At 35.4% G+C, this 11199-nt stretch overlaps 1 protein-coding gene across 3 annotated transcripts in view; it reads left to right on the forward strand.

Moving 5' to 3' along the window:
* The window catches only part of RC3H1 (ring finger and CCCH-type domains 1), a 73651-nt gene extending 62452 nt beyond the window's left edge, over positions 1 to 11199 (forward strand). For all 3 annotated transcript variants that reach the window (XM_026703341.2, XM_087930481.1, XM_087930480.1), the window contains 2 exons: positions 440 to 546; positions 3816 to 11199. In XM_026703341.2, coding sequence (XP_026559126.1) covers positions 440 to 546; positions 3816 to 3966 — 258 coding nt within the window. In that variant the 3' untranslated portion in view covers positions 3967 to 11199. The remainder of the gene's footprint in view (positions 1 to 439; positions 547 to 3815) is intronic.

Here is an 11199-nt window from a genome sequence, read left to right on the forward strand (position 1 = left end):
CAAGAGTCATTTATTTTGAATATTCGGAGCTGGTAGCTTATAATTTTTTTGTTTTTCTACAAATTTAATTTTGCAAGCTACCATAATTGAATGTTGGCAAACACTCAAATTTACAGCAAATAATCAATCCTCTTAAGCATCTGAAGCACACTAGGTTACAATCTGCACACAATACTTTTGAAATGTCATTTGAAAAAGGGACACTGGTTTTTCCAGCCCATGGTGATAGACTTCCTCGGTCTCTGCTGCTTGCACATGTGTTGGAAAGCTTTCTAGTCTAATAAAATAAAACAGCTTGGTCTAGGATTATGTTCCTTTGTTTGTAGCTTTCGTGTGAGTATGGATGTAGAGCTTGGCTTGTTGCTTCACAATTTCTTCCCACTCATAAAGCAAACTTACAAGTACATGTGAACCATGGATTTGTCTTTCCTTTCCCAAGGAGACCCAGTCTTCACTGGATGTGAAAAACAAAGCAAATGCTAGTAAACAGACTGAAAATGGACAGCAAGGCAAAGTACCACCTGAAGATCTTTCTCTAGCATTCAGGTAATAGTATTATTTTTATTGGTAATTTAATTCAAACTTAAGTATTACATTGGGTACAGTTATTTTAATTTTATGTATTGACATTGTTTTATTTTATCAGCCAGTGTTTAAAATTCTTTCAGTGTTTTCCAAATGGCAGTAGTCAGGATATACAGCGCATGCCTGACATTTCTCAATAGGCGCTTCTTTCAGTGATAGTGCTGGTTTCTTCCAAAGACATTCTCCAAATTGGTGTTGGTACTTAACCAGCACAGCAACCTTAGAATATTACTGTCTTTAGTACTTTTGACAGTGCAATCATCTAGAACTGGCTTAACCTTCACAGAATTTCTAGATTGAGCCAAAATAACTTGATACACAGCAGAACATGCTCATTGTGCCAAGTTTGATAAACTCTGCTATTGCAATGGTGGGAAGGCAACTTTAAAAAATAATTTCTTAAGGTAACAATGTGTCAAAGATATATCAATCAATCAATCTTTATTTCAGTCACACTCCAGCAAATAAAAGCATGAAAACAATAATAGGAAAAAATAAAAATAAATGACAAGCAGAATAATATATTGTGATTGGTTGTGGATTAACAATGAGCAATTAGTTTGTCCAATTTTACATATAGCACAGCAGAAGTTGGCTACATTCAGATAAACTACTTCATACTGATCTGATAACAGTATTTGCCTGTAAAAATATCAGCATTTCCTAGATATATTATCAGGTAAGATTTTATAAATTGAGCCTGTGAGTTTTTATAAAAGATGCAGTATAGCAGGATGTGAGTTATAGTTTGAATGGCCCATTGTCCACAGGGGCAGAGTCTCAGCTCATATGATAGTTTTTTGTATCAGACCTCCAAAACTGCTATGGGAAGCACATTACAGCATGCTAAAGTTAATGGCATTCAGGTTTTTGGGACGGTTATTTGATATAAATATCTAACTTCTTTAAATAGGGCAGTTTGACTGCTCAGAAAACATTCTTGGAAAGAGCAGTCAGATCTTGTTGGATTTCCAGATCTTTAATAGGTTGTTTAAGTGCACTAAGTGCACACTCATACCCCATCGGTCAAAGATATATATACTAGATTACCTTTCCCAGTTATTGCTTTTGTTCATGCTTATTAGGATAATGTGCTAGAGACAGAGTTCTAATAAATTATCCTACTTATACTTGTGGAATGGCCCAAATGGTGATAGGGATGTCCAAGTACTGTAGGTGCAACTTTCTGTGGTTAATGAAGAATGTGAATTTAAACAAGGAAACCCACAAACTGCAAGCAGATCCCTTTAAAAATATATCTTCTATCTATAGATCAACTAAGTTTTGATGGTTTATTATTCTCCAGACAGATTATTTCAGAGTCCAAACAACCAATCCTCTTTCTACACTTCAGTTCAGCATTCAATACCATCATTCCAGACATTCTTCTAACCAGGGGTGGGATCCTACCGGCATAACAACCGGTTCAGCGACTGCACGCTGTGCGCAGGTGCACAGTACTTGTAAATCAACTTCTGCAAGCAATAACCTTCTCCTGCTGACCTGCGGCACTCAGCTGTGCTGCGCAAAGTAACTAAGGTTGCTTTAGCAGGGAATAAAGGACAGCCTAGAGCCCAGGCGGGTGAGTGGCTCCAACCGAAGAAAAGAAGATCTTTAGACCAAACCGGTTCGGTGTCAGCTGCTCTTCGGAGCTACCGGTTCTATAGAACTGGGCCAAACCGGTAGAATCCCACCCCTGCTTCTAATTAAACTAAACCAGCTAGCGGTACCTGAACACACTTGTAAGTAGATCATAAGCTTCCTAACAGACAGGAAACAGCAAGTGAAGCTAGGCAGAATCACATCTGATACCTATACAATTAGTACAGCCGCCTCCTCTCCCCTCCCCCCCCCGCCCAGGCTGTGTGCTTTTTCCACTTCTTATATACCAATGACTGCATCTCAAATGATCCATCTGTTAAAATACTGAAGTTTGCAGATGATACAACAGTAATAGTTCTCACTTGAGAAAACAACAAATCCGCATACAGATGGGAGGTTGTACAACTTTCCTCGTGGTGTGACTGGAACAGTCTGGAACTGAACACATTCAAAACAGTAGAAATGGTGGTAGATTTTAGGAGAAACCCTCACATATTATCACCTCTTATAGTACTAGACAACACTGTATTAACAGTAGAGACCTTCAATTTTCTAGGTTCTGTCATATCACAAGACCTAAAATGGGCACCTAACATCAAAAACGTCATCAAAAAAGCACAACAAAGAATGTTCTTTCTGCACCAATTCAGAAAGCTCAAACCACCCAGGGAGCTGCTGATTCAGTTCTACAGTGTATTAAGTCTGTCATCTGCATCTCTTTTAACTGGTTTGGTTCTGCAACCCAATAGGATAGATACAGACTTCAGAGAGTAATTAGGACTGCAGAAAAAACAATTACCGCCAACCTGTCTTCCATTGAGGACCTGTATATTGCACGAGTCAAAAAGAGGGTTGTGAAAATGTTTACAGACCCATCACATCCTGGGCATAAACTGTTTCAATTCCTACCCTCAAAAGGATGCTACAGAGCACCACACACCAGAACAGCTAGACACAAGGAGAGTTTTTTTCCCTGAATGCCATCACTGCTAAACAGATAATTCCCTCAACACTATTTACAAAGTCTGCGTTTCTATTACTATTAATCTTCTCATTACTCCTTATCACCCGTCCCCTCCCACTTGTGACTTTATGACTTTAACTTTGTTGCTTGTATCCTTACAATTTATATTGACTTTCCTAGTATGATTTGATTGCTTATTGTACCCTGTGACATTAAGCGTTGTACCTTATGATTCTTGACGAATGTATTTTTTCTTTTATGTCCACTTAAACATTTGCACCAAGACAAATTCCTTGTGTGTCCAATCACACTTGGCCAATAAAGAATTCTATTCTATTCTAACCAGGCCTGGAGGAAAAATTAGAAATTGGAGATTAGCAGTTTAGAATTAATCTGAAGATGGAGATAATAGGCAGGTATTATGAGCATTAGATTATTCCTGGCAGAGTGTAGAAATAACGTAATTTTTTAAAAAATAGTACTGATAGAGAGTAATTTTTGTTTAGGATTTGGTGCCATACTGATTCTGCTACATACTAATTCAGAGGGCCATCTGAAATAGCTTAATTATATCCAGTGTCTTTTCTCAATGTTAACCTTTTCTCTTTTTTTCCCTCCATCCCTTCATTTTTTCTTTTCTTTTTTGACACTGATTACTCAACAGTGATCTTCCAAATGGATCTGCCCCAACTCAAGAAATTATAGGCCTTCTGTCAAACAAAACTACAGCTCTGAACTTGTCAGAGGACACCGACGTAGGAGCAGGTGACCAAGATACCCAGAGAACCGGAGCAACGCCCACCTCTGCTCCTTGAAAGAATAAGACTATCCCTCCACTTCTGTCGGGGGTCACCTTTTCCCATCCTTGGATTGATGAAAGACGCTAAGCAAAAGTCTTCAACAATAGCAAGTCTGAGACAATGTGCACAACACCACTACTAGGAACAAACCCTGCACATAGTTCACATTAACACATTTTTTAATTAAAAAAATGAAAATTAGCAGTATCTGCAAACAACTCAAATTAAATTTGTTTTTGTTCTGTGAATGAACTTTATTTTAATAACTTTGGATGCCTTGAATGCCAGGGCTTTAAAAAAACAGATATTATATATATATATATATATATATATGTACACACACACAGAGACACACAGACACAGACACACATTTTACACACAGAGACATACGTACTTTGTTTGATTAATTGTATGATCTAATGGGATAGGCTTTCTGTTTTATTTTGGTATTGTTACATACCCAGTGTATCATTAACTTTTCTAAATGTTGTTCATTCCCCCCCCCCTCAGAATAAGCTCATTCACCATTTCTTTTTGTGGTTTTTAAAAATAAGGAGTTGAGATGGAGGAGAAAACTCTATAAATTGTCCCAAATCTGTACCTCTCTTACAGATACTATCATAACTTTTTGTTAATTTAAAATTGTGAAGGATTTTCCATTGCATTAGAAATCAAACATTTTATTGGACACTGAAAACTTCAAGGAGTAGCAATAGTTATTCCATTTTAAAAGTAAATGGAAATGTGCTGCCCTGCATTCATAATAAACTGGCTAAGAAGCATTGATCATGGCATTTGTAACATAAAGCAAAAGTATTTCATTTGCATAAGTAAGCTTAATAAACCTGCCTCAGAACTGGATTAAAGCAGAATCTAGAAACTAGTATAAAATGGCTTCAGGTGAGATAAAGGTGCAAAGATTAGTGTAGTAAATATGAGTCTTCAGCTTCTTTTCTTCCTTTGAACTACAATTTCTGTATCATCCTATATCCTTGAGGGAGGCAGGTACATGGATGATTTTCTGATGCAAGATAATTTTGGAGTCTGCCTGAGATGCAAGATGATAAATTCTATTTTATACATGATGGGAAACATAAAATTGGATGTAACAATATTCTCCTTCCTGCTTATTTTGCATCCAAAGCTAGTAATACCATGATTGGTCAGCATTATCTTTCATGGCAAAACTGAATCTTTGAAACTCAAGAGATTTGAGTTTAACAAAACAAATGATTCTGAAAAAATTAAATCATGTTAATTTCAGCAAGTCCATTACAGAAGCAGCAACCTTTCATGTATGGATGAAATAAAAAGACTTCCTAGCTCTGCAGTATTAGTTCAGTTATCACATTTCTTAAAATGCACAGAAGTGTTCATATACACACAGCGTGTAAAATTGACTTTTGTCCTCCTCTCTCCATTTTACTTGCATTAAGTAAGGTGCATATGTGAAAAGTCTGGAAGAAAATTCTTGCATCCTTTCTCTGTAAATTACATTTTTAAATTTCAAAATGCACTGGCTATGTAATAAATTGCTTTGGTTGGGTAAAAGCAAATGTTTATTAACCTTGTTCTAGATTACTTTTCTTCCCTTAAAATCCATTGAGGTTAAAACATCCTTTTATATCCATTTTATTCTTAAACAAAATATGTTGTGAGCATACAGGCCCCCCTGTTGCCTACCAGTAGGAAGATTCAAAATAGAGACATTTGCAAGTACTGATTATTTAGTATAGTTACCTAGTCAAGATGTTGCATTTTTACATTATTTCACAATCTGGCTGGCCAAAAAATTAATGTCCTTATTGCCTTGGGATTTGAGCATCTGTTTAAATAAAAAACTAAAATATGTACATGTGTGTATACACATTCATGTTTGTGTCTGTGTACATATGATATTTAAGGATATTTCCTCACGTTTACTGCTATTTTATAGCATCCAGGACTTGGAAGCATTCTGTGTGGTGTGTCTTTGTGTATGTATGTATGTGTATGTATATGTGTTCATATACGTACAAACACACACACATATACACTCTCCCTCTCTTTTTTAAAAGATATTTTAATTCTCTTTTCTTTGATTTAATTCTGTATCAAAAATCACTCTTGATATCATACAGAACTTTCTCTTTTCATACTACCATTCAGTCTTTCACTTAGAAGAAAGTGGAAGAAAAACTTTGCTTTTCTTTAGGTTCTCACTTAATGTTCTTTATGTACTTTGTTATATCTTTCCTGTCTTTCTTTCTTAAGTAAACTAATGTCATGGCATAATTAAAGAAAGTTTGCTTATATAAATTATTTTTCTTGCCATGTCTCCAATACAAGAAGACTTTTTAGTGAATCAGGCTCGCTATTCCCAATATAAGGCCATTCTTAAATGTTTTCTCTTCCAAAGAAAATCCAACTTGGAATAACAGAAAAATTGGCTTCCATCTAGATATGCCAAGCAGACTTGTTTCCTATAGGACATTTTCTGGCTAAAGAGAGGGAAGACTGAACATTTTTAATGCATTTAACTATATATATATCAGATATAAGTATGGAAGAGTTGGGATTGTAATGACAAAACCATCTCCTCTTAACATTAATCCATTCTTTAGACCATTTATAGCACGTCTGTGCCTCTAGATATTGTATATGCATAGGCCCATATTTTGTACACATGCATATTCTTCATGTTGTACATATGATTATTTTACATATGTACATGTACATATGTTCATAAAGCACTAGGCAAAAAAGTGTGTGGAAGAAGTTGTTATCATTGAGAAATCTCTGCTAAATGCTTTGAATCTAAGCTAACCTCTCATTATTTTCCTGTAGTTGTACTTTGTGCACAGTGCCCTATCTAGGTTAATGCCCTTTATACATAAGCAAATAGTTTCTGTTTAACCTTTGCAGAGCACTTTGATCTTGGCTTAGTTTGCTGTTTTCTTTTTTAGGATCTAGAGGATAACTTGAAGTGATGAGCATGTAAAGAACTGTCTGGCTTTCATACAGAACAATGTATAATACTGTATTCTCAGGTGTCTTTTTTTTAAAAGCTAGCTTTTTTTAAGTCCATGTGTTAAAACCCCATAAAATTTCTATTTAGGAGCAGAATTCAGGTTGATGTGGAAACAGTGACACTTTGGGCTTATATAGTCATCCACATGAACCTTAGCTTCACATTCTAGATTTTGATTTTTTGCAGGCCAGAAAAATATTTGCCTTCTGTCCATTAGAAAAGAGGAAACAAGCCAAATCCATATGCATGGCTGTGTTATGATCATAGCTGAACTCTTAAATATCCTCCACTCTTCATTTAGACTGCTTGTGGAGCTAAAATACATTTTTCTGAGAATTGTTGAATGAGATTCATGGTTATGATCAGTCTTTTTTCTACAGAATATCAATATCACTGTCATCCAGCTGTGCTGTACATAATAAAGAGCAGTATGTCATTTTTTAAAACATTTTAATTTAAACTTGGCTGGAATACACTGAATTGTATGAAATAGATTGTTCTTTATATTAGGATGCTATGGCATCATAAGCAAAACTTGTATTGTGTATTTAAATTTTTTAAAAAAGTATTTGAAAGATACTAAAATATTTAGCCTCAAGCAAGTTTTATGAAGGATTTAAGTCATTGTTTTTAAATAAAGCAAAACCCCAGGTTTCGGAATATCAATTCAGTAATACTTAATTCAGTGCATGCAACTCAGATTTACAGATTAAATGTGTTTGGCTAATTAGGACCTGCAAGATCCATTTGAACATTGCTTTTTCAATTTCTGCTTCTTGTCTTTACATCTCTCCTTTGTATGTTCCCATCATCATCCCTTTTTCATGCACCAGGTAACAGCATGTTGCCTCAAAATAGAGCATTCAGATGAATTTGAGTACCCATAACTTCTATGAAGTTGCATTTCCTTATGGTGTTATTACTCAGTGATGCATAAATGTGGTATTGCCCCTACTTGTAGGCAAATGAGGGGTCTGTATAAATATGGAAAATACCCTATTCACTTAAGGAGAGCCAAAGACTTGTGCTTTACTCTTGGTTTGATTGTTGTTGTTTTTTCTTTCTTTCTATTTTCTTCTAACCATTTTACTACAAAAGCCTGTTTGGATTGAAAATCTTTTATGTTTTCAAACCTTAACAATGGTAAATAGATATAAAAATTCTTGACTGTCAAGTCTTACAAAATGCATTCTATGATGATGACTTATTAGCTCATTTCAGAAGTGCTATGTTAAGCGTCATTACATTTGCAGTCATTACACCTTAATTACCTTTTTAAAAGATGTGTGAATGTTGTCCCAAACACACTTAGATTTATAATGTACAAAAAGTGTTTTTAGAAGAAACATTGTTTATTTTCACTGTTCCTTCTTGAAATTTTCTATTGAACTGTACTAGAAGTAAGTATGCGGAAACTTGAAAGAAACTGGAGAGAGATTCTGAAACAGTACCATCAGTCTAATATGTTTGCATAGTCAAGTTAAGTAAATTGTTTCTTTACATTTGACTGTGGAAAATAAGTTTCATTGTTGGTTGGAAACACAACAAATAGTAACCTATTGTCTGCTTTTCCAAACCTATACAGAAATCTCTCTGGATAGGAATCACAAACCACATCCACCATCTCAGCAACATAATTTAATCAAAAAGCATTCTTGTTTCCTAATTCTGTCCACTTGGTAAGCATAAACTTTATTAAAGCAAATAGTCCCAGAAAGAGCCTCCTCCAGTTACACTTCCTGTTTCCAGTTGAAAAACTGAGTTGGAAGTCATGCAGTTGCCTACTTCTTATCCATCTCAAAATACTAAGAAGGATGGGCAGAAACTTCTTCAGAATATGACAATCCTATCCAGATAAGCTATTTACTTTGTGTGTTTCGCTATCACCTTGTGACATCATTTACTAGTATGAGTGAGAATTTTAATAGATTTTCTTTAAAAATTCTCACTATTGTCAGTAACATGGATTCATAGTACATATCCAGTCTCTGAACTGATTTGGCTGGAAAAGACACTTGATACAAACAGGGAAGCACTTGAAGATGCCATCAATATTTGACCAAAAAAATAAATAACCCTGAGCTGTAATTTGTGACTAGAATGAGCCACTGTGAACACTGAGCATTTATGTTTCCCCTAGAATAGCTAAAAGTTCACAATATTTTGTTTTAGATTTAGTACAAATTGCTATGTCATCTAAACCTAGATAAAATGTTTGTATTAATTTCAGAATAATTCATATAGTTGATTTGTTTCAAACAGTGGTAAGATGAAGCATGGTTTAACCACTTAACCACCTAATCAGACAATATGGTGAATCAAATGCAGAAGTAATCGTATTTCATGTCCAGAAAAGAAATGAAAGGCATTTAATGAAAATACAGTTGGAAGTTCATTCTCATAGCACTAAATCATGGTTTCACTGGAGTTCTCTTGTCCAGACCCCCTATTTCAGTGTGGTACATATCACAAGTAAATAACACATAATTGTTTCATCATAATACAATAAAAAACAGCAGTTATAAGGTTGCAGATTGCCTTAGCCTACACCTCTTCCTGTTTCATGAAATAATTATGATGCAATTATGTGACATAAATAGGAAGTACTTACCTCTTTTTGTGAAGCATGGTTTAACTTTTTTTTTGCTGCAGAACAAATATCACCCCAGAATTATAAGAGTCTTGATTAAGTGCCATTTGAAGTTTTTTGCACACAAAACAGTAGCTCCATATTTTTTAAGATCTGTTGTGCAAAATTCAGATATTAGAAAGTGTCTGTTTTTCATCAAAACAGCCCAGAGATTGGTATCTATGTCACAAGAGTAAATTAATAAGGCTATGTAGGTTGGCTCAGTATAACACCAAGAAGTGCCATTCTCCTATTATAAAATTTGCAGTAAGATTTCTATGTTGTGTTGGATACAGTAGTGAATACCCAAAATGAAATGTTATAGCCGGGACAATTGCATTTTGACATCTGTATGAAATTTAAAATTTGGAACAGTGATCCTTCATTGTGTTGATAGTGTCTTAAATAGCTATAGTTACCATTCAGTGGCTGCAGAGCTTCTATTCTTGTATCAAATATTACTTTCCTGCATGTTACATATGGCTGCCTGATGCTTTTTTCACATATAAAAAAGTATCTTGTCTGACGACATAACATACTGAAGGGAGGAATCTAAAAGAACACACCAAAGTGCATCCTTCTCTCTGAAAATTAAAAGTACTAGGTATGCTAATGTTAAATGTATACATATATATAAATTTTATAAAAACAAAATCCTGTGGCATATTGGTGTTCGCTGTAAACAAAATTTGTTTGCTTTTGTGTATGTTAAAAGTGACTTCAGGCACAATTGTAGTGGGAATGTCTTCCACACAAATCCCTCCAAAAGAGTGGGATGTGTGCAAGAAGACCACCTCTGTGCTCTCTTGTTGTTAATGTTAGTTTGTTGTAGCAGACAATACTCACAAGTCTTTGGCATCCAAAACCAGATTGTGTAACTGGATCAGAATCCCACAGCTGGATTTGCATAAGGCACTCTTTCCAAGTTAGCCATTCAAAGGGAGGGACAGAGGTGGAGAGCAGGAGGGCAGACCTAATGAAAATTGTCTGTTTGGCCAGCTGTCTTGGCAGCCCTCAGTTCTAATCCTGCACAACCCCCTAAAGGGTTCCTCTGCTGTCTGTTGTGAGTTTACAATTGCCTTGCAGTCTCTGCTTGCTATGTAAGCAGCCTTGTTGCTAACCATGAACCCTTTTCCTTGAAGGCAACTTTAGTTTTTTTGTTTTTTTTAAATTAGTTTTCAAGGATTGGCAGTCAGCAATCTGGATTTTGCTCCTTATTTTTATTCAGCCAACTTGACATACATTATTCTCCCTCCTTCAAAACCTCCTGGTCATTTCCAGTTGTGGGATTTCTCTCTCTCTATGTGCATTCTTATGGTTTGGGGGTGGGGTGGGGTGTTAAGCCAAGTTTCCTTTGGTCTTTTTAGGATTGTACCAGTCTCCCCGAGACATTCTTAAGTCATTATCACCTTTTTGGGTGGAGTTCATTTTTTTTAATAACTTTTTTGACATTTTGGTGCATTTATGCTTGGGATAGAGCTCATGTAATTTACCAATCGTATTGATTGTATGTGATTGTGCCCTGCGGAGGTATATTTAACAAAAAAAAATAAAAGAAAAAAAGAATTAGTCTAGGGTGATGCTGATGATAATAAAGATTCCAAGATAC

This window comes from Pseudonaja textilis, chromosome 3, assembly GCF_049901715.1.
Source record: "Pseudonaja textilis isolate UNSWEBS1 chromosome 3, rPseTex1.2, whole genome shotgun sequence".
Taxonomy (NCBI): Eukaryota; Metazoa; Chordata; class Lepidosauria; order Squamata; family Elapidae; genus Pseudonaja; species Pseudonaja textilis.